The sequence below is a fragment of the Puma concolor genome, chromosome A1 (assembly GCF_028749965.1).
Source record: "Puma concolor isolate L17-30 chromosome A1, mPumCon1.1.hap2, whole genome shotgun sequence".
NCBI classification, from domain to species: Eukaryota; Metazoa; Chordata; class Mammalia; order Carnivora; family Felidae; genus Puma; species Puma concolor.
In genome coordinates this window covers 44,050,297-44,075,187 of record NC_141667.1, presented here as the reverse complement: position 1 = coordinate 44,075,187, position 24,891 = coordinate 44,050,297, and the positions used below count along the sequence as shown (strand labels likewise).

The window sequence follows — 24,891 nt, the reverse complement described above, 5'->3', positions numbered from 1 at the left end:
AAATAAAGGACTGCACTACTGCACCTTCTTCCCCGATCCTTTAAAAGCTCTCGGCAAAACTTTGCCCCACACGGGTTTATATAATCTTCCTTTCGGTCATTTTACCCGTTCCCCTCGCCGCCGCACAGACACGGTCCAAACTCAGGCTGGGAATAAACCAAGTTCCTCCTCGTGTACGGAATTGTCCGGGTTCTCAAGATGGCGGCTTCCGCAGTGAGACACAGCGCATGGGGGCGGACATCTTGCCTCCTGAACAAAGCCGCAGAGAATGCGGAGTGGGCAAAACCGCGCAGAATAGCTCGGCGCATGCTTGAGAGCCCTGCGCTGTGGTCACCCAGTCAGGAAGCGGGTGTTAATCACGTTAATCCATGACAGCTGTCCCGGGTTAAACTGTGACGGACGTTTCCGGACCTGATAATCGAGCTGGGAGTAGAAGTGGGATTTATGGATTGAGTCATGAGGAAGTTTGGGGTTGATATTGGAGGGGCGGTCCGCAATTGGAGGTCTATGGAGTCTGATGGGAAGTCTGTGGGATGAGTGTTGGGTACGTGTAGAGGTCAGTAATAAGGAGAGCTGTCTGATCTGTGAGTCAGGGATGGCAGGTCTGTGCGCTGTTGGAGTATCCATATGACCAGTGATTCGTGAACCTATATGGCTAGTCTTGTGTTGGGGGTTTGTTGGAAGTGCTCTTTGGGATTTGTGATTTCTGCCCCTGCTGGTTCAGTGATTTGTAGGAGTCATTAATTCAGCCAGTGGCTGATAAAGGTCCGTCCTGGTTTAGTGAGAAAACTTTACAATTTATGTAAAATTTATGTAAAAGTCCGTCCGAGGTGGCCCCCACCTTGAAGCCCCTCCTCAGATGTTTTCTCAAATCACCATCTCCCTCCATCGCTCAAAAGCTCACAGAAGAAAACATCCTTTGAATGTAAGACCAAACAAATCTAAAGAAATAACATTATTATTGTCGATTCTCTCTAGCCAAAGACCTCCAGGAACACCCTGTAGTTGAATAGATTGGGTTTATTGCTCTAGCATCTAGTTACACCATGGGGAAAGTGGGGGCTTCTCAGAAAGAGCGTGTTAGAAAGAACTTACAGGATTTGTGTTAGGTGATTTCGAGGAGGGCCTAAGGGAGTTCGGACCTTGCTCTGAATTGGATGTTGTAAGGAAGTGGGGTAATTCATTGTTTGGGAATTTCAGTACATCTGGAGAGAGGAAAGACTAACCTGAAGTTAAAGCTGTAATAGGTGAGGAAGTAGCAGTCACTCATGTTAACCAGGAGAGAGGGTGTTTTGTGGATTGGACAATGTGGATGTTTTGTCTGTGTTCAGACATGACTTCAGAGAGGGCTTGTTTTTGTTTTATTCCCTTGGTCACTGAGTGGCCTTGTCTGATGTTGATACTCTGTGTAATTATATTAAATAGGAGAGTTTGAGTGCCAGACCAGCTCTGAAATGTGAGAGCTGCTTTTTCTTTTTCTTACATGAGGTGTGATTTCAGCCCTGTTTCTTCCTATTTATTGAATTTGTTCTACATTCTGTTCAGCAAACATTTATTAAACACCTGTTATTTACTTGTTTCAGAGCTCAGTGTCCAGAGAGAAGCCTGACTATTTAATTGTTTCCTTCTAGGTTCATTTTGACAAAGCCTGGGATAACCCCATATGAAACAGTCTACCTATCATGGGAGCACTCACTTCCTGTGAATGAGTACAGCCTTCTCTGGATGATCCATCCTGGGACTGAGAAGAATTCACCAGGTAAGTATCTTTCTGCACTGTACTGTATTCCTGTTTATCAATGGTTCTAACCTGTCACGATTTTCTTATATAGATAACTGCACTATTGGAAATCAACAATAAAATCTTAAGCAAAAAACATGTTAAAATCAGCAAAATCAACAATTTTAGTCTTTGAATATTGACTTGGCAAGATAATTTGCTGGGTTAGGGGAAAATATAAAAGAGCTCTTAGGATTTTGCTGGCTGCTTACGTCTAGGGAATATGGGTGCATTCCTTAGTTTTCTACTTGGTCATTCTTATTCTTATTGTCAGGGAACTGCTCCATCTGCAGTTAAATCTTATGTATATGTGTAGACATGATTATTGTCTTATGATAGAGTCTTACAGATAGAATTGCAAATAGAATTGCTGATTCAAAGGGGAACATTAAGGTGTTTGTGTATCAACAGAAATAACTTCGTTTATCCAATTAAAAATCACCTTGTACATTTTCTATGTGATCCTATTATAATCACAAGAGGACTTTTTCACATGGTGCATACAGATCCTTCTATAAGGATCAAATGACCTTCTATGGGGCAACCTGTTTTTCATCTGACTTCTGTTGGTGGTTGTTTCTAGATGGTAAATGGCCCCTGGAGACTTAGTCTGTCTCTCAGTCCTGATTCTTCAGACCTCTGCTCTTTTGGAAGAGAAGCAGAAAATGACCAAGTCTCACGTGAGTTGCTTGCTTATTTTGTACTTGGTTTCCATATAATCAAATGGAGAAGTGTAGAAAGCTAGAGATTAGAATTAGGGAAAATGTAGAGAGAACAAAGACTTGGAATGAGTTGCTATGTAATAAGTAGAACCACATAAAACCACTATTAGAGTTCACATATATATTTGTTATGTATAAGTTCTATATAAATATAATACACTTATTATATATACATTATGTCTATTTTACATAAATGTGTAAATTAAAGTGCACATTTGTTTGATCTTTTCTAGCAGCCACAGTGGAAAGGTAGAGAACATCATATATGTGATTTGGCATTCTCCACAAATCAGGAAAAAAAGAAATTTCTTTGGGGGGCGGGGGTCTCCTATAGATGATGTCCTGACCTATACTTCTGCATAAATGTATCAGTAGATTTTTTGTGGTTGTATCTTTAAATATTTTTTTAGAAGACAGTTATAATGTTAAAGCTGAACTCCATAAGCATTATTCTTTGGGAGAATTAAGGTACAGTTTATCCAGAGATAAAACCTAGATAAGATGGAATGATGAGTATCTAATTGTCTCTATATGATTATTTCTTTCAAATAGGCAGTTCTGTACTTAAAATTCTGTGGTAAACATTTGGAGCACAGGGGTCTCTGATTTTCTATAGCCTTTGCTGTGGTCTCAGGGTTTGTGAAGCTACTCCCCAACTGAATGTCAGTTCTTGCCCTATTTTTTTCAATTTATAAAATCATTTTACTATTTTTTTTGTCCTAGCCTGAATTATCCCTACTTGGTAAAAACATTTAAGAAATACATACATACATACATACATACATACATACATACATACATACATAAATAAGATAAAGTGAAAAGGATTTTAAAATTCCCTTTCACCTGGGATAGCCAGTATTAATAATTTGCAATGCTTAGATTTTTTTTTCCCCCATCTGGAAACTGTTTCTTGTTTTTAAAACATAAAGTCTCAACTTTCTTATTTAACTGAATGACTATCCACTTTTTCCAGTACCATTTATTGAACAAGTTACTTATTTAAAATGCTGCCTTTATTGAAGTCCCATTTGTGAGTAAGTCTCTTTTGCTCTTCTGTTCTTCTGATATGTTTGACTCTTTTTGCTAAAGACAAAATTTCACATCATTTTTCTGAATAGGCACTACATAGAACTGGGCACATAGTTTTGCATGCTGTGGTAAAAATGGGAATGATCACTTCAGATTGAACAGGAGCATGCTATTATAGGGTCCATTGTCATTTGAGGATGTGGCTGTAGCTTTCACTAAGGAGGAGTGGCAGCAACTGGACCCTGCTCAGAGGACCCTGTATAGAGATGTGATGCTGGAGAACTTCAGCCACGTGATCTCATTGGGTAAGGATGGCTTCCCCGCATATCTCAGCATATCTAATCCAGTGCTTATCTCTTCTCATTTGATCAAATTGGGTGGGTTCCTGACATATGTAATGACTGATTTTGTGCTCTCTATTCCCCAATCTCCTCTCCAGCGGGTTATTACTCTGCTGGGGGTAGCTGGACAGCTTCATTGTGGGGCTCCTAAAATAGCACCCTTTTTTTTCTTCACTGCAGTCAACCCAATTCCTCTCTGATTTCTCTATAATAGGGCATCCAGTTTCCAAACCAGATGTCATCTCCAAGTTGGAACAAGGAGAAGAGCCATGGATAATAAAGAGAGATGTATCAGATTGGATCTATCCAGGTAAAAATCTAGCAGGGGGGAGTCAAGGGAAGTGAAATCTCAGTTTCTTTGTTTTTTGTTTTTAATTGGCTGGTGGCTGAGACTTATGCTTCCACCTAGTTGGCAGTTCCTATTCCCTCTTGCACCTGTGCTGAACGTGTAGTAAGTATTCGACAACTCATTAAGTAATAGTGAGCCACAAAGAGAAAAAAAGTTTCTTACTGATTCACTCAACAATCATGTCTTTAGTGCCTTTCAAGAAGAAATTCAAAGGCACTAGAAATCAGATGCTTTTCAGGAACATAGGTTTTACATGGAAAGATAAGAATCAAAGTTCAAGGCTGTATAAAATTGCATGACCAATCTAGTTAATGTTTTAGGAGTTAAATGAAAATCATAGTCTAAAGAGATGTGGCATAACTTAAGAAGGCATGTTTTCCCAGCATGAACCAGCCCCTCTGAAGTATATTTGAAGTGTGGGTTAGGCAGGAGGATGGCAAAAGCAAGCTCTAGGAATGGATGTGTATAAATTCTTGGAGTTAGGAATCCTTATGGCTTTCTGGAAGAAATTTGCTAGGCTTACTTGACTTCAGTAAAAGATATTTATTGGAGACTAACGTAATATAAGTGTGGATGCACAGTGTGAATACAGACAAAGTTTCATTAGCTGTACTCTGAAATTTTCTGTTACTATTTTTATTTACACAACTTTAAGATATAACTCACATGCCTTACAGTTGACCCAAAGTTAACAATTCAGTGGTTTTTAGTGTATTCACAGATAATGTGTAACAATTGCCACAGCCAATTTTAAAACATTTTTATCACCTACAAAAGAGATCCTGTACTCTTTAGCTATCACACCCCTGTTTCCCATCTCCCAGCCCTAAGCAACCACTAATCTACTTTCTGTCTTTGTTAATTTGCCTACTCTTGATATTTCATTTATTAAATGTCTTTTTTTAAGTTTTATTTATTTATTTTGAGAGAGACAGAAACAGTGTGAGGAGGTTAGAGGCAGAGAGTGAGGGAGAGAGGAGAATCCTAAGCAGACTCTGTGCCACCAGTGCAGAGCCTGACATGAGAGTCAAACCCACGAAACTGTGAGATTGTGACCTGAGCCAAAACCAAGAATTGGACGCTTAACCAACTGAGCCACCCAGGTGCCCCTTGATACTTCATTTAAATGAAATAATGTAATATGTGGTCTTTTGTGACTGGCTTCTTTCAGTTAGCATCCTGTTTTTGAGGTTCATCCACATTATAGCATGTATCAGTCCTTCATTCCTTTTTTGGCTGAGTAATATTCCATTGTATGGATGTACTACATTTGGTTATCCATTCATCAATCATTGGATATTTGGCTTGTTTCCACCTTCTGGCAACATGAATAATGCTACTGTAAACATTCATGCATAAGTTTTTGTGTAGACATAGGTTTTATTTTTTCTTCAGTATGTACCTAGGAATGGAATTGCTGGGTCATATATCACCTTTGTGTTTAACTAAAATAAGAGCATATTTTCATTTGCTTATTTATCATTATGTATCTCTTTGGAAAATAGTGTGTTGGGATCCTTTTTCTATTTTGAACTATTTGTCTTTTTATTAATGAGTTGTAAGAATTCTTTGTATAGATAAAATTCTTATATAGAACATATATGGAATTTTTATGTAAAGTTCTTTATGTAGATAAAGTGTTTTGTATAGATTCTTTTTTGTTGTTCACTGGTACTGATTTTAGTATTAATTAGGACAGGCTAGATATACTGTATTACAGATTAACCTCTACATGCCAGTGCCTTAACACAACAGTGTTTGTTTCCTTTACGTGATGCAAATCCAACACAGTTTGGCAGGGGGGGCATGCTCCACTGGTCCCTCAGGAATCCAATTGAGTGAAGTTAACACCATCTGCCATCCAGCTTGTCACTGATACAGAGGAAGAGGAATCTGGAGAATTCACAAGGCTCTTCTGAGCTTTACCTAGATTGTCAGTTTACTATAAAAGGGTATGTAACCCAGGAACACCCAGATGGAGGGGATACCTAGAGGAAGGTATGTGGAAGGGGCGCAGAGCTCCCGTTCCCTCTCCAGGTGCACCACCATTCTCCTAGCGCCTCCCATGTGTTCCCCAACCTGGAAGCTCCTGGAGTTCTTATTTGATTTCAGTCTCTTAACCAGATATATGATTTGCAAATACTTCCATCCTATGGGTTGCCTTTTTACTCTTTTTTTTTTAAGCCATTTATTTACTTTTTGAGAGGGAGAGAACACGAGAGGGGGAGGGACAGAGAGAGAGGAAGAGAATGAATTCCAAGCAGGCTCCAAGCTGCCAACATTGAACTCGATGTGGGGCTCAATCTCAGTCTTGTGAATCATGAGATCATGACCTGAGCTGAAATCAAGAGTCAGATGTTTAACCAACTGAGCCACCCAGGTGCCCCAATGTTTTCACTCTCTTGATAGTATCCTTTGACACACATGATTTTTTAATTTTGATGAAGCCCAGTTTTTCTGTTGTTCTTTTGTTGCTGTCATATCCAAGAATCCATTGCCAAATCCAAGGTCATGAAGTTTACCCCTATGTTTTTTTCCTAAAAGTTTTATACTGTTAATGTTCTTACATTTAGGTCTTTGATACATTTTGAATTAATTTTTGCACATGATATGAAGTAAGGTTCCAACTTCATTCTTTTGCATGTGGCAATCCAGGTATTCCAGCGCCATTTTATTTATTTATCTATCTATCTATCTATCTATCTATTTATTTATTTATTTATTTATTTATTTATTTATTTATCTTTTGATGATGACGTGTGGTTTTTTTCATTTTTATTTTTTTAATACTAGTAAACTTAAATACAGTGTTGTATTAGTTTCAGGTATACCTTATAGTGGTTCAGAAATCCCATATATTATTCAGTTCTCATCAAGATAAGTGTACTCTTAATCCCCTTTAACTACTTCACCCATCCCCCCACACCTCCCCTCTGATAATCATCAGTTTGTTCTCTGTAGTTCAGTCTGGTTTTGTTTTGTCTTTTTTTTGTTTTTTCCTTTGTTCATTTGTTTCTTAAATTCCACATGAGTGAAATCAAATGGTATTTGCGTTTCTCTGACTGGCTTATTTCATTCAGCATTTCACTCTAGATCCATACATGTTGCTGCAGATGGCAAGATTTCATTCTTTCTTATGGCTCAATGATATTCTATTGTGTATATATACCACATCTTCTTTATCTGTTCATCTGTTGATGGACACTTAGGCTGCTTCCATAATTTGGCTATTGTAAATTATGCTGCAGTAAACATAGGGGTGCATGTATCCCTTTGAATTGGTGTTTTTGTATTTGGGTAAATTCCCAGTAGTGTGATTACTGGATCATAGGGTAGTTCTGTTTTTAATTTTTTGAGGAACGTCCATACTGTCTCCCACAGTGGTGTACCAGTTTGCATTCCCACCAGCAATGCACAGTTGTTCTTTTTCTTGACATCCTCAACAACATTTGTTGTTTCTTGAGCCCATCCCCTACTTTTTTTTTTTAATTTAAATTTTAGTTAACGTAGAGCTTTTGATTTTAGACATTCTGACAGGTGTGAGGTAATAATATCTCATTGTGGTTTTGATTTGCATTTACCTGATGAGTGATTTTGAACATCTTTTTATTTTTTATGTGTCTGTTGGCCATCTGGATGTCATCTTTGGAGGAATGTCTGTTCATGTCTTCTGCCCATTGTTATTTATTTATTTTTTAATTAAAAAAAAATTTTTTTTGAGACAGAGAGAGACAGAGCATGAGCAGGGGAGGGGTAGAGAGAGGGAGACACAGAATCCAAAGCAGGCTTCAGGCTCAGAGCTGTCCGCACAGAGCCTGACGCGGGGCTTGAACTCACGGACTGTGAGATCATGACCTGAGCCGAAGTCGGACACTTAACGAACTGAGCCACCCAGGCACCCCATATTTATTTGTTTATTTATAATACACATCCAAGTTAGTTAGCATATAGTGCAATAATGTTTTCAGGAGTAGATTCCAGTGATTCATCCCCTATGTATAACACCCAGTACTCAGCCCAACAAGTGTCTTCCTTAAGGCCCCTTACCCATTTAGCCCATCCCCCCCATCCACAGCCCCTCCAGCAACCCTCAGTTAGTTCCCTGTATTTAAGAGTCTCTTAGGTTTTGTCCCCCTCCACGTTTTTCTATTGTTTTAACTTCCCTTCCCTTATGTTCATCCATTTTGTATCTTAAATTCCACATGAGTGAGGTTACATGATATTTGTCTTTGTCTGACTAACTTCGCTCAGCATAATACCCTCCAGTTCCATCCACGTAGTTGCAAATGTCTTCTGCCGGTTTTTAATTGGATTATTTATTTTTTAGGTGTTGAGTTGTATAAGTTCTTTGTATATTTTGGATACTAACCTTTTGTTAGATAAGTCATTTGCAAACATCTTCTCCCATTCCATAGGTTGTCTTTTAGTTTTGTTGGTTGTTACCTTTGCTGTGCAGACTTTTTATTTTGATGTAGTTCCAATAGTTTATTTTTGCTTTTGTTTCCCTTGCCGCAGAGGACATATCTAAAAACATATTATTATGGCCAATGTCAGAGAAATTACTGCCTGTGCTCTCTTCTAGGATTTTTATGGTTTCACGTCTTACATTTAGATCCTTAATCCATTTTGAGTTTATTTTTGTGTACAGTTTCAGAAAGTGATCCGTTTTCATTTTTTTGCATGTAGCTGTCCAGTTTTCCCAACACCATTTGTTGAAGAGACTGTCTTTTTCCCATTGTATATTCTTGAAGATTAATTGATCATAGAATTGTGGGTTTATATCTGGGCTCTGTATTCTGTTCTACTGATCTATGTTTTTGTGTCAGTACCATCCTGTTTTGATTACTACAGTTTTGTAATATAACTTGAAGTCTGGAATTTTGGTCCCTCCAGTTTTTCTTTTCTTTTCTTTCTTTTTAAATCTTTTTAATGTTTATTTATTCTTGAGAGAGAGAGAGAGAGAGAGAGAGAAGGAGTGGGGGAAGGGCAGACAGAGAGAGAGACACAGAATCTGAAGCAGGCTCCAGGCTCCCAGCTGTCAAGAGCCTGACACGGGGCTCCAACCCACAAACTGGGAGATCATGACCTGAGCCGAAGTTGGACACTTAACCGACTGAGCCACCCGGGTGCCCCCTGTTTTTCTTTTTCAAGGTTGCTTTGGTGTTCAGGGTCTTTTGTGGTTCCTTACAAATTTTAGGATTGTTTGTTCTAGTTCTGTGAAAAATGCTGTTGGTATTTTGATAGGGATTGCAATACTTGTGTAGATTGCTTTGGGTAGTATCGACATTTTACTATATAACAATTTACAAATAACAATATTTGTTCTTTCAATCAGTGAACGTGGAATGTCTATTTGTTTGTGTCTTCAATTTCTTTCATCATTGTTTTCTAGTTTTCAGAATATGGGTTTTTCTCCTCTTTGGTTAAATTTATTCCTAGGTATTTGTATTATTGTAAATGAGATTGTTTCCTTAATTTCTTTTTGCTTTATTATTAATGTATATAATTATTAATGTACATAAATGTTGTATCCTGTGACCTTACTGAATTCATATATGAGTTCCAGCAGTTTTTTGGTGGAGTCTTTCGGGTTTTCGGTATATAGTATATCATGTCACCTGCAAATAGTGAAAGTTTTACTTCTTCCTTACCAGTTTGGATGTCTTTTATTTCTTTTTGTCTGATTACTAGGGCTAGGACTTCCAGTACTCTGTTGAATAAAAGTGGTGAGAGTGGACATTTTTCTCTTGTTCCCGACCTTACAGGAAAAGCTCTCAGTTTTTCCCCATTGAGTATGATGTTAGCTGTGGGCTTTTCATATATGATGCCTTTATTATGCTGAGGTGTGTTCTCTCTAAACCTACTTTGTTGAGGGTTTTTATTATGAATAAATTTTATACTTTGTCAAATGCTTTTTCTGCATCTATTGAAATGATCATATGGCTTTATCCTTGATGGGACACATCAGTTGATTTTTTTGCAAATATTGAACCACTCTTACATCCTGGGAATAAATCCCACTTGATTGTGGTGAACGATAGTTTTAATGTATTGTTGAATTCAATCTGCTACTATTTTGTTGAGGATTTTTGCATCTATATTCATCAGAGATACTGGCCTTTAGGTCTCTTTTTGTGTGTGTGTGGTGTCTTTACCTGGTTTGGGAATCAGGGTAATGCTGGCCTCATAGAATGAATTTGTTCCACCACCATTTATTGAAGTGATTTTTCTTTTCCCATTGAATGGTCTTGGCACTCTTGCCAAAAATCAATTAGCCATAAATGAAAGAGTTTATTTCTGACTATACTATTCTGCCTATCTGTACATCTATCTCTGTGCCAGTCTCTTGACTATCGTTGCTTGTAGTAAGTTTTGAAATTGGGAAATGTCATTCTCCTTTTCTAAGACTGGAAACATTGGCTGTTCAGGGTTCATGTGAATTTTGGAATAAAGAGTATCCATTTCTACAAATACATATTCTTAGATTCTGATAGGGATTCGTTGAATTTTTAGATCAATTTGAGTAGTATTGCTGTCTTAACAATATTAAATCTTCTAATCAGTGGGAGCATATAATTTTTTCCTTTCACTTAGATCATTACTTTTTTTCAACAATAGTTTTCAGAGTATAAATTTCATACTTGTTAAATTTGTTTCTTAGTCTTTTATTTTATTTGATGCTATTATAAATGGAATTGTATTGTTAATTTCATTTTTGGATTGTCCATTGCAAGTGTATGGAAATGTAATTTATTTTTATATATTGGTCTAGTATTCTGAGAACTTACTAATAAACTCATTATTTCTTTTTCTTTAACTTATTTTATTTTATTTATATTTGAGAGAGAGACACACAGACATGAACAGGGGAGGAGCAGAGAGAGACTCAGAATCTGAAGCAGGCTCCAGGCTCTGAGCTGTCAGCACAGACCCCAACGTGGGGTTTGAACTCATGAGCCGTGAGATCATGACCTGAGCCAAAGTCAGATGCTCAACTGACTGAGGCACCCAAGCATCCCTATTATTTCTTTTTTTTTTTTTTCAACGTTTATTTATTTTTGGGACAGAGAGAGACAGAGCATGAACGGGCGAGGGGCAGAGAGAGAGGGAGACACAGAATTGGAAGTAGGCTCCAGGCTCTGAGCCATCAGCCCAGAGCCCGACGCGGGGCTCGAACTCACGGACTGCGAGATCGTGACCTGGCTGAAGTCGGACGCTTAACCGACTGTGCCACCCAGGTGCCCCTTTTTTTTTTTTTAAAGCTTATTTATTTATTTTGAGAGAGAGAGAGAGAGAGCAAGTGGGAGGGGCAGAGAGAGAATCCCAGGCAGGCTCCACACTGTCAGTGCAGAGCCTGATGTGGGGCTCAAGCCCATGAACCATAACAAGATCATGACTTGAGCTGAAGTCAGATGCTTAACTGACTGAGCCAGCCAGGCACCCCAGGTCTTTTTTATTTTTATTTTTATTTTTGTAAGTTTTTATTTCTTTATTTTGAGTGTGAGTGAACAGGGGAGGGGCAGAGAGAGAGGGAGAGAGAATCCCAAGCTGGCTCAATGCTGTCAGCATGGAGCCCAACGCAAGGGCTGGATCTCACAAACTATGAGATCATGATCTGAGCTGAAATCAAGAGTCACTTGCTTAACTGACTGAGCCACTCAGTTGCCCCATTTATTATTAGTTCTAAATGTTCTTTAGTTGATCTCTTAGGATTTTCTGTATAAATGATTTGTCACCTACAAAAAGAGATAGTTTTATATTCCTTCACACATTGGATGCCTTTTATTTCTTCTTCTTGCCTGAGTATCCTGGTTAGAACCTCCAGTACAATTTTGAATAGAATAGGGAGTGGACATTCTTGTCTTATTCCTGATGTTTTGTGGGGAGGATATCCAGTCTTTCAGTGTTAAGTATATTAGCTATAGGTTGTCATGCCCTTTATCAGGTTGAGGGATTTCTTTTCTATTCCTAATTTTTTGGTGTTTTTTTGTAATGAAAAATGTGTTGGATTTTGACAAATGTAATTTTTTTTTGCATTTACTGAGATCTTCTTATTATGATATATTACTGAATTTTAATTAATTGATTGTTGGATAGTAAACCAACCTTACATTCCTGGACAATTTCCACTTGCTGATGGTGTATAAATCTTTTTATGTATTGCTGGATTCGGTTTGCTGCTTGTGTTAGGGATCTGGAAGACCACCCTGCAGTTTGATGATTTGCTAGAAGAACTCACAGACCTGGAGAAGCTGTTATACTCGTGGTTATGGTATATTACAGTGATAGAATTTACCGGTCTGGGTCTGGACTTTTCTTTGTGGGAAGATTTTTATTTACCAAATTTCTTTCCTTGATGTGAATGTATTCAAGTTATCTATTTTTTCTTGAGTGGGTTCTGGTAATTCATGTCTTTGAAGGAATTTTTGTCTTTCATCCAAATTGTCAAATTCATTGGTATCATATTTTTCATGATAATCCCCTATTGTTCTTTTATGTCTGTAGGATCTGGTCTAGAGATCTTCTGTTTTTCATTGCTACTTTGCCATTGCCATTTCCCTTTTTTTTTCTCTTTGCTAACTAAAGCATACTAATTTTATTAATTTTTTCAAATAATCAGTTTCTTGTTTCATTTCTTTTTCTCTGTTGTTTGTCCATTTTCTATTTCCTTGACTTCCACTCTGATCTTTATTTTTCCTGTCTTCTTCTACCTATTTTGGGTTTAATTTGCTCTTTTTCTAGCTTCTTAAGGTGGAAGCTTAGATTATTTATTTGAGATCTGTTTTGTTTTCTAATATGAGCATTTAAATATAGGTAGTTCTCACCTGTGTGGTAGCAAAGGACCATAAAAATTAACCACACAGGCCAAAACTTTGCAAACTAGTCTTCATAATCAATGGAAAAAATTAAAATTGTTCTGTAATTTGTTAAAACTTTTTATGAAAACATTAAAAATGATCTCAATGTTGGTTATGACTGTATAGAGATAGTAAAACAAATATTTACTACCTTGCAATTTAAAACATTGACAGCATTGAAAATGTCTTTTATTTTTTTTTAACAGCCCTGTACAGAGTAGTTTGAGCAGTGTCTACCTTCTTATCCTTGTATAACTTATGATAGGAAATGAACCTGTTTTCTATATCTTACTGAATTCTCAAACTCTTCCAAGGTTGGATCAGCCGCCAACATTTTACCCTTTTCGTTTTCAGTGTTGAGAGTTATGTTCAAGATACTGTGAAGATTTTTTTCCAGGGTCACTTTCTCTGTAATATATTTATTCTTTTCATCACAACCTAAGAATTTATGTCAATTAACTTTTACCTTCACTAAATCCTTCTGTCTACATACCTAAAGACTTATGAATAGTGGCAATCCCAACATTTCCACCATCATCTATCTTCTAACCACATCCAGTATTGTTAGTGTTGTTTCTCTGTTGCATTTTCATCTTTGTAGGCCAGTTCCCTGTTTCAGTTACCATTTTTGTAAAATGCTGTGTGGGTTTTCACTGGGAGACAAAGAGGAAACACATCTATACACTTTGCGTTCTGTATATGTATCAGATAACAGATGTAGAATTAATAACTGACAATAGACTTTGAAATAAGTGAAATGATTGAGTACTGAGCATGATGTGTATCTGTTATTTACATATTGATTTGTGGACTCAAGGCTGGCAGTGAAGTTTGTACTTTATGCTATTAGCCGCAGGTACTATACTGTGGTAATTAAAACGTTAACGGTTTGATGCCAGACTGGTATTACTTAACTAAACTGTACTGAAATTCATGCATGTCAGAATCATGCAAAATGAACATCACCTGCATATAACTTGTCCTCTAGGTACTGCTTTAACTGTGTTTCACAAATTTTGACATACTGTTTTCATTTTCATTCAAGTTCTTTTTTTTTTTTAATTTTTTTAACGTTTATTCATTTTTGAGAGACAGAGACAGAGCATGAGTAGGGGAGGGGCAGAAAGAGAGGAAGACACAGAATCTGAAGCAGGCTCCAGGCTCTGAGCTGTGAGCAGAGCCGACGCGGGGCTTGAACTCACGAACTGCGAGATCATGGCCTGAGCCGAAGTCAGACGCTTAACCAACTGAGCCATCCAGGCGCCCTGTTTCAAGTTATTTTCTAATTTCTTTCTTTCTTTTTTTTTTAAAAATAATTTACATCCAAATTAGTTAGCATATAGTGCAACAGTGATTTCAGGAGTAGATTCCTTAGTGCCCCTTACCCATTTAGCCCATCCCCCCTCCAACCCCTCCAGTAACCCTCAGTTTGTTCTCCGTATTTATGAGTCTCTTCTGTTTTGTCCCCTTCCCTGTTTTTATATTATTTTTGTTTCCCTTCCCTTATGTTTATCTGTTTTGTCTCTTAAAGTCCTCATATGAGTGAAGTCATATGATTTTGGTCTTTCTCTGACTAACTAATTTCACTTAGCATAATACCCTCCTGTTCCATCCACGTAGTTGCAAATGGCAAGATTTCGTTCTTTTTGATTGCCAAGTAATACTCCATTGTATATATATATATATATATATATATACCACATCTTTATCCATTCATCCATCGATGGACATTTGGGTTCTTTCCATACTTTGGCTACTGTTGAGAGTGCTGCTATAAACATGGGGGTGCATGTGTCCCTTCAAAACAGCACACTTGTATCCCTTGGATAAATACCTAGTAGTGTAATTGCTGGGTTGTAGGGTAGTTCTATTTTTAGTTTTTTGAAGAACCTCCATACTGTTTTCCAGAGTGGCTGCACCAGCTTGCATTCCCAAGTTATTTTTTAATTCCTTATTGGACTTTTTGACACATAGGTTATTTACAAGTATGTTATTTTCCAAACATTGGGGGAATTTTTGAGATCCCTTTTTGATATTTATTTCTGATTTTATTATGGTTGGAGAATATACGCTGTATGATTTCTGTCCTCATAGAATTATTACAGTTTGTTTTGCAGCCCAGTATATAGTCTATTCTGATGTTTGATTCACATATTCTTGAAATGAATGTGTATTTTGTTGTTGGATGGGGTATTTATAGATGTCAGGTTCATTGATGCTTATTGTGTGTGTGTGTGTGTTTGTGTGTGTGTGTGTGTGTGTGTGTGTGTGTGTGTGTGTGTGTGTTTGTTCTTTATACATCTTGTGAGAGGGATGTTGAAATCTGTAGACATTAATTTGTCTTTTTTTCCTTTCATTTTTGTTAGTTTTAATATGTGTGTTATGGGCATCTATGGTTAGGTACAAATATGTTTATAATGGTTATATCTTCTTGCAAATCTCCTTTTACAATTTGGAAATATACTTCTTTGTTTCTAATAATATTTATTATCTTGAAGTCTATATTGTCTAATACTAATATAGCTACTTCACTTCTCTTATGCTTATAGTTTGCATGATGTTTTTCTCCCCATTCTTTTGTTTTCAGCCTATTTGTCTTTGAATTTAAAGTGAATTTCTTGGGGCACCTGGGTGGCTTAGTTGGTTAAGCATCTGACTGTTGATTTCAGCTCAAGTCATGATCTCACAGTTTGTAAGATTGAGCCCTGCTTTGCGCTCTGAACTGACAGTGTGGAGCCTGCTTGGGATTCTGTCTCCTCTCTCTGCTCCTCCCCCATGCACTTGCACTCTCTCTCAAAATAAATAAATATGTAAAAAATAATAAAGTGAACTTATTATGGACAATGTATAGTTGATTCTTAACTGTTTTATCCAGACTGACAGTTTCTGACTGGAATATTATTCCATTTCTAGTTAATGTAATTATTGATTTGTTTTGATTTATGTTTGCCATTTTGCTATTTGTTTTCTGTTTGTTTAATGTCTCTTTTGGTCCTTTTTATTTTCCTGTCTTCTTTTGTGTTAAAAGAATGTTTTATAGTATACCATTTTAATTTCCCTGTAGAATTTTTATTCATAGTTCAGTCTCTACATACATGTAATATTGCTATAGGGGTTACAGTATGATATTTAACTTCTTATAACCTACTACATGTTAATGCTGCTATATTTTTCTGGCAAAACATAGAAATTTTGCACTAACATAGCTCCATTCTCTATTCTCCCTGATCATTTGGTGCTGCTTTGTTCTTTTAATCATGTATGTTACACTTATGTTTGTCATAAATGGGACAATATGTTATTATTTTTGTTTTAAAAAGCTTTTTAAATGGCAGTGCAAGCTGGTGCAGCCACTCTGGAAAACAGTATGGAGGTTCCTCAAAAAACTAAAAATAGAACTACCCTACGACCCAGCAATTACACTACTAGGCATTTATCCACGGGATACAGGTGTGCTGTTTCGAAGGGACACATGCACCCCATGTTTATAGCAGCAAGATCAACAATAGGCAAAGTATGGAAAGAGCCCAAATGTCCATCGATGGATGAATGGATAAAGAAGATGTGGTGTGTGTGTGTGTGTGTGTGTGTGTGTGTATATATATATATATATATATATATATATATATATATGTATATGTATATATATGTATATATATGTATATATGTATATATACACACACACACACACACACACACACACACACACAGACAATGGAATATTACTCGACAATCAAAAAGAATGAAATCTTGCCGTTTGTAACTACGTGGATGGAACTGGAGGGTATTATGCTAAGTGAAATTAGTCAGAGAAAGACCAAAATCATATGACTTCACTCATATGAGGACTTTAAGAGACAAAACAGATGAACATAAGGGAAGGGAAACAAAAATAAAATAAAAACAGGGAAGGGGACAAAACAGAAGAAACTCATAAATATGGAGAACAAACAGGGTTATGGGAGAGGTTGTGGGAGGGGGGATGGGCTAAATGGGTAAGGGGCACTAAGGAATCTACTCCTGAAATCATTGTTCCACTATATGCTAACTAATTTGGATGTAAATTTAAAAAAATAAAAAATAAAACAAAAGCATTTTAAAGAAAATCAAAAGAGAAAAGGCAGACATATTTAAATTCCTTATATTTACTGACATACGTAAAAAAATTTCTAGGGGCCTGTGGATTTGAGTTACCATTTGGTGTTATTTTGTCAGAGATAATTTCTTTAGTATATTCTGTCATTCGGTTCTGCTAACAAATGTTTTTGTTTATCTGCAGATGCCTTTATTTTGCCGTGTTTAAAGGAAAGTTTCCCTAGATACAGAATTCCTGATTGACAGGTTGCTTGTTTTTAGTATTTTTGAATTTGTCATTCACTTTTTCTTTCTTGCTGCTTTCAAGATTTTTTTTTTTGTCTTCAGTTTTCAACAACTTAATTTTGACGTGACTAGTTGTCTAGGTATTCTACCTGTGGTTTATGGAATTACTTGGATATGTAAATTAATGTTTCTCATCAAATTAGATGATTTTAAAGGCATTTTTCTAATTTTTTTTTTTTTGCCTCTTTCTCTTCCCTCTTCCTACTACTACAATCCCGCCTATACTGGAATGCCTAATATTACATCATAGATTTCTGAAGTTTTGTTTGTTTGTTTTTATATATTTTTTTCTTTTTGTTCTTAGAATTAGTTAATTTTTAGTGATATCTTCAAGTTTATGGATTCGGATTTTGCCTTCTGCTTCTCAAATCTAATGACCCAGCTGGTGGAAATTTAATTTCAGCTTTAGAATTTTCATTTGGTTCTTTTATGTTTTAACCTACACAGAGTAAATGTTAGGCATAGAGTAATTTAACTACACAGTCATGATATAAAAAAGTTCTAATACTCAAAATTTCCTCTTTCTGCCTTTTTATAGTCAAACTAATATCTTTATATACTTTTTTTCTCTTTTAAAATTGCATATTCACCCATTCCCTAGCCTTTTTTCCCTTAACTTTTTTTTTAAGTTTATTGATTTATTTTGAGAAGGAAAAAGAGTGCACATAAGTGGGAGAAGAGCAGAAAGTGAGAGAATCCCAAGCATACTCCACACTGTCAGCACGGAGCCCAGTGCCGGGCTTGGTTTCACAAACCGTGAGATCATGACCTGAGCCAAAATCAAGAGTTGGATACTTAACCGACTGAGCCACCTAGGCGCCTCTCCCTTAACGTGTTTAATGTGTTTATAATAGCTTCTTTGGGATCTTTGTTTATGAAATACAATACCTATAGAAAGTCACTTTCTATTGACTGATTTTGTTCCTTAGTTTAGGTCACAGTTTTCTGTTTCTTTATATGTCTAGCAATTTTTAGTTGAACATTCTGTATTGTCGATAATATGTTGTAGTCTGGATTCTTCTGGTCCTTCTAAGGGTTTCTGTTTTGTTTTAGAGGCATTTAACTTGCTTGGTCTTAAACTGTGACATCGGTCTCTCCCATAGACTGTCAATGCTGATGTCTTCGCTTAGTTTTTGTTTAAGCCTGGCTCTCTAAGAGACTCCCCTTCATCTGCATAAAGTAGAAGTGAGCTTATGTTATGGACAGAGGTTGTATTAGACATCAAAAGCCATCACTCTTGGCTGCCTGAGTTGTGGATGTGTCAGACCACTTTAAAAGTATAGCAAATTTGCAAGTCTCCAAATTTTCAACCACCACTGGGCTCTCTAGGGTCTCTTTGCGCACATATTTTAGTGCTTGGGTGGGGGTACAGAGAAAGTTTATTATCTCAACCTTTCTCTGACTCTTACTTCCAAATTTCCCTGTTAAATTTCTAGCTGCTCTACTAACAGCATTAAGGCGTATATCATGGGGCTTTTTGTTATCTTTTAATGCCCCATAAACTAGGGATGGGGGAGATGGGAAAATCTGAGAAAAAATTCCACAAGCTCCCCATTCTTATCTAAGAAAGAAGTTTTTGGTGAATAAGCACTTTTCAGCTTATGACCTGCCTTTGGTAGTTTTTCTGTACCATGAATTGGTTGTTTTTTTTAAAATCATTTTATTTGTTTTTGTACTTGTTTTTTGGGAAGAATTCCTCAACTACCTCATGCCACCACTATTGGAAGTCAAGTCCATCTTTAATTTCTCATGTGATAAACTTATATGTTTTAAATGGCCTGTTGCCTTCCCAGCTCTCTGTCTCTTGGACTGTCCTGTATCATTCATTTGTTTTTACCCCTTTTGTCCTCTACTAAATCTTTATATCTATTTGATTTTATTTCTTTATTCTTTCAGAGAGGGAGACTAGACTTGACAACCCTCAATTGGATATACCTGGAGATGTTTACTTCCATAAGGAGGTATTGGAAAGTGTAACAAGGGATCCTTCACTATACTCCATTTTTAAGGTCTGGCAGGGTGATGACCAGATGGAGAGACATCAGGAAAATAAAGACAGACTTCTCAGGCAATTCATGGTCATCAAAAACAAAACAGTTGTTGAAGAATCAGGTTATACATATAAGTCATCAGGAAAAATATTTCATGACTGCATAGACCTAGATTCTTCAGGACAAAGATTGTATAAATGTGACTCATTTGAAAAGAGCTTGATACCTAATATAAACTTATTCAGTTGTAATAGGGGTTATGCAAGAAAAAACACTGTTGAGAATTTTAGATGTAGGAGTACACCTATTTCTTCCTATTCTAAGCATGAAAAAATTCATAATGGAGTGAAACACTGTGAAGATAGTCAATGTGGAAAGATTATCAGCAATAAACAGTCTCTTTTTCTTTTTTTTTTTTTAAATTTTTTTTTTTTTCAACGTTTATTTATTTTTGGGACAGAGAGAGGCAGAGCATGAACGGGGGAGGGGCAGAGAGAGAGGGAGACACAGAATCGGAAACAGGCTCCAGGCTCCGAGCCATCAGCCCAGAGCCTGACGCGGGGCTCGAACTCCCAGACCGCGAGATCGTGACCTGGCTGAAGTCGGACGCTTAACCGACTGCGCCACCCAGGCGCCCCAACAGTCTCTTTTTCAATATGTGAATGTTGAAACTGGAGAGAAGACCTGTATATGCATTGAATGTGGAAAATCTTTTCTAAAAAAGTCACAACTCATTATACATCAAAGAATTCATACTGGAGAGAAACCGTATGATTGTGGTGCATGTGGGAAAGCCTTCAGTGAAAAGTCACATCTCATTGTACATCAGAGAACTCATACTGGGGAAAAACCTTACGAGTGTTCTGAATGTGGAAAAGCTTTCTCTCAGAAGTCATCCCTCGTTATACATCAGAGAGTTCATTCTGGGGAAAAACCATATGAATGTAGTGACTGTGGGAAAGCCTTCTCCCAGAAATCACCTCTCATTATACATCAGAGAATACATACTGGTGAAAAACCTTATGAATGTAATCAGTGTGGGAAGGCGTTCTCCCAGAAGTCACAGCTGATTATACATCATAGAGCTCATACTGGAGAGAAACCATATGAATGTACTGAATGTGGGAAAGCCTTCTGTGAGAAGTCCCACCTCATTATACATAAAAGAATTCACACTGGGGAGAAACCCTATAGATGCACTCAGTGTGAGGAAGCCTTCAGCAGAAAGTCAGAACTCATTATACATCAGATAATTCATACTGGGGAGAAACCTTATGAATGTACTGAATGTGGGAAGACCTTCTCGCGGAAGTCACAGCTCATCATACATCAGAGAACACATACTGGAGAAAAACCATATAAATGCAGTGAATGTGGAAAAGCTTTCTGTCAGCAGTCACATCTCATTGGACATCAGAGAATTCACACAGGAGAAAAACCTTATGTGTGCAGTGAATGCGGGAAAGCCTTCTCTCAGAAGTCTCACCTCCCAGGGCATCAGCGAATTCATACAGGAGAAAAACCTTACATATGTGCTGAATGTGGAAAGGCGTTTTCCCAGAAGTCAGACCTTGTTGTACATCGGAGAATTCATACTGGGGAGAAACCCTATCAGTGTGCTATGTGTGGGAAAGCCTTCATCCAGAAGTCACAACTCACTGTACATCAAAGAATTCATACAGTGGCAAAATTGTAAGAATGGACTAAGCACAGGAAAGTCTTCAGTATCTGCTTAAGCCTTAATAAATACCACAAACTTACAGATTTCATGAGTTTGGGGGCATCTTTACTGGTAAAATTTAAGAAATGAAATAAAGTTTCTAATATGTTTATTTTTTTTATCAAAGATAATACAAACATCTCAGTTATATAAATAATGGGTATTTTCACTACGGCACGTAAATAAGACTTTTGAGATTGTGAACTGAATTAATTACAAGTTATATAATCTATTTTGAAGTTACATATTTGTGATTATGTTACATAATAAGAATTGGACCAGTAGTAATATTATTAATGTTAGCTTAGCATAATTATGGCTGTGAAATAAATCCCCATAGAGCACATGAAGAAAACTTGAGTCAAAAGATGCCACAACCTAGAAACTGTGCTTGAGGGAAGGATTTGATTGTTCCTGTAAAGGTACATGTAAAAAAATATATATATTCTTGTAGATAGATGGAAAGATGGATTGATAAGGTCCAATAAATGTGGTCTTTTGGTTTTTTTGTTGTGTTTTGTTTTGTCTTTCATTTAAAGAATATAAGTTGGTCTGTGTCAGTGGATAGTCCTAGGATCTTGGAATTGACACTTGTTGTTTCTCTGTTTTACTCCTCTCCACTAGGACTTTGGTGTGATGGAAAGACATAGATGGTCATAGGTTTTAATGCTTATTCCATTACCCACAGATTGTGTGACTTCAGGGAAACCTTTTTTCATCCATGGTGTCTGTTCCCTCATCTATATATGAAATTCTGGCAGAGAACATGTTTTTAGCTCATATTTGTCCCCTTTATCTTTCCTCTCTGTTCTTTTGCAGGAGGTTGCTGATAACCATGTGTCCCCATTTAAACTTGATTTGCATTCCAGACACTGTGTGTCTGATTTCCCTGATTTCCTATTCTCTTCTTTGTCCATTTCACTGCTCTTGTGTCTGGTGGCCTAACGCACACTGTTATGGAGACCTCACTTTTACTTATTTTATTTTTCAAGCGCATATAAATTATGGTGTTTGTACATAAAGACCCTGTGTGATACCACCACAGATCCTGTTTTACCCTCTCCCTGAAGCACCAGTTCTTTTTCCTGAGAATTGAGTGGTCCTCAGAGAAAAACCCATAGGGAATGTGGAAGATGTGCCTGGCATAGCTTACATGGGTAAGTATGAATCTGAACATAAAAATCCCACCTGCTATCTCTAAAATGTTTCTTTATTCTTTGTTGTGGGACCAGTTCTGCTCCCATAAGAATCTTCAGGAGAGCATCCTGGCGGGGACAAGTCCTGTGTGGCAGGGATGTTGTGACCTGTGTGGCTAAATACGATTTCTGCAATAAAATTCCTACTTGATTCCTCCCTATGTCCTGCTTAGCTGACCTTTCTCTGCAGGGCCCCAGTGTTTACTCTGAGAAGTAAGGCTTTGCTTGGGAACCTCTGCAGAGAACATGGCATACCCCAAAAAGATGTGCAAACGTGTGAGAAAATTCTTTGTGTCATTGTGAACATGTGTTTGATGCTGCAGATAATTGGCCATTTGGATCTGGGAAATAAAACCTTCGGCATGTAGCATGGAGTGATCTACTTTGAGAGGTCTTGATGGAAGTTGGCCCCACCTGGCCCTTATGGGGAGGCATGGGAAAGTCAGGGTCTCCAGAACATACAGAAGTTTTGTGAGAAGGAAATGATAATATAGTGACAGGGAAATTATGTAAGGAAAATAAAGACCCAAGTTTCTCTCTCCTCATGGGCCTTCCATTTTGCCTTTTACTTTCTAAGGACCCTCATTAATCTGATCATGACATAATATATATTATATATGGCTATAAAATATAGGAAAATTTGATATTTACTGGTGTATAGAAAATTTTCCGTCTAAAGTCTAGAAAAAAGGCAATGTCCATTTTCACCAGTTTTATTCAGTATTGTATTCAAAGACCTAGTCAGGGAAATCAGGCAAAAAAAAATTGGTATAATGATTGGAAAGCAACAAAACACATTTGTTGACAAAATTGTATGCATAGGTGATGAAAATGTATATGTTAATTATTAGAAATGGAAAGTAGCAAGGTTTCTGTATAGAATATTTTTAAAAATAAAGTTTATGCAACAGATATAAAATGAAAATTTAAAGGTATCAATTACAGGGGCATGAAAAATACAACATGTCTAGAAATATGTGTATTTTCAATACTATGTTGAAAAGAAGTGGCAAGAATGAGCATCCTTGTATTATTCCTGATCTTAGGGGAAAAGCTTGCTGCACCATTGATTATAAAGTTAGCTGTGAGCATGCCATATGTTGCCTTCCTTATGTGGAGGTACATTCTTTGACTAATTGGCTGAGAATTTTTTTATCGTGAAAGAATATTAAATTTTTGTCAAATGATTTTTCTGCATGCATTGAGATGATTTTTTATCTTTTATTCCATTAATGTGATGAATCACATTTATTAATTTGTATACATTGAAACATCTTTGCATCCCAGGTATAAATCACAGTTAATCATGATGTATGACCCTTTTAATGTACTGAATTCTGTTTGTTCTTATTTTGTTGAGGATTTTACATTTGTATTTATCAAGAATATTGACCTGTACTTTTCTTGTAGTGCCCTTACCTGGCTTTGGTGTCAGAGTAATAGCCTTGTAAAATGAGTTTGTGAGTACTCCCTTCTTCAGTTTTTTGTAAGAGTTTAAGAAGGATTGTTAATTCTTTAAATGTTTGGTAGAATTCACCAGTGACACCATCTGGTCCTGGGATTTTCTTTGTTGAGGTGTTTTTGATTACTGATTCAGTCTCCTACTCATTATTGGCTGTTAAGATTTTCTATGAATGATTCAGTCTCATATATTCTATGTTCAGATTCTCATATATTCTTCTTAAATATGCTCATATATTCTTAGAACATAATTGTTCTAAGTGATATTATGGTATGTTGTATTTCTCTAATATCAGTTGTAATGTCTCTTTCATTTCTAAATTTATTTGAGTCTTTGCTCCTTTTTTTCTTTGGAAAAAAGACAATGTCCATTTTCACCAGTTTTATTCAATAGTGTGTGTCTAACTAATGGTGTGTTAATTTTGCTTATCTTTTCAAAAAAACCAGCTTTTAGCTTCATTGATCTTTTCTATTGTTTCTCTAGTCTCTGTTTCTACTCTTATTTTCATTATTTCCTTCCTTCTGCTAACTTTTGTCTTAATTTGTTCTTCTTTTCCATGTCTTTGAGGTGTAAAGCTAATTGTTTATTTGGGATCTGTGTGTGTGTGTGTGTGTGTGTGTGTGTGTGTGTGTGTGTGTGTGTGTGTGTGTTTAAGCTTATTCGTTTATTTTGAGAGAGGAAGAGAGCAGGGAAGGGGCAGAGAGAGAGGGGGAGAGAGAGAATCCCAAGCAGGCTCTGCAATGTCAGCGCAGAGCCCGATGCAGGGCTTGAATTCACAAACCCTAATGCCATGACCCAAGCTGAAACCTAGAGTCAGACGTTTAACTGACTGAGCCACCCAGGTGCCCATGGGATCTTTGTTTCTTAAGGTTGGCATTTATCTCTATGAACTACCTAAACTACTTTTACTACAACCAAGAGGCTTTGGTATATTGTGTCTCCATTTTCATTTGTTTCAAGGGCTTTTTAAAATTACCTTTTGATTTCTTTTGGTTTCTTCTTTGATTCATTGATTTCCAGTATGTGTTATGTAATTCCCACTTATTTGTGAGTTTCCAGT

The 24,891-nt window shown here is 36.9% G+C and overlaps 1 protein-coding gene across 1 annotated transcript; it reads left to right on the top strand.

Moving 5' to 3' along the window:
- Positions 1-159: 159 nt before the first annotated feature.
- Positions 160-22,737, top strand: LOC112861060 (uncharacterized). The gene is given in 8 exon segments (XM_086716034.1): positions 160-925; positions 1,632-1,759; positions 2,364-2,460; positions 3,713-3,839; positions 4,090-4,185; positions 19,359-19,844; positions 20,092-21,245; positions 22,693-22,737. Coding segments are annotated over 6 exon segments (1,998 nt in total). The 5' UTR covers positions 160-925; positions 1,632-1,759; positions 2,364-2,370.
- Positions 22,738-24,891: the final 2,154 nt, after the last annotated feature.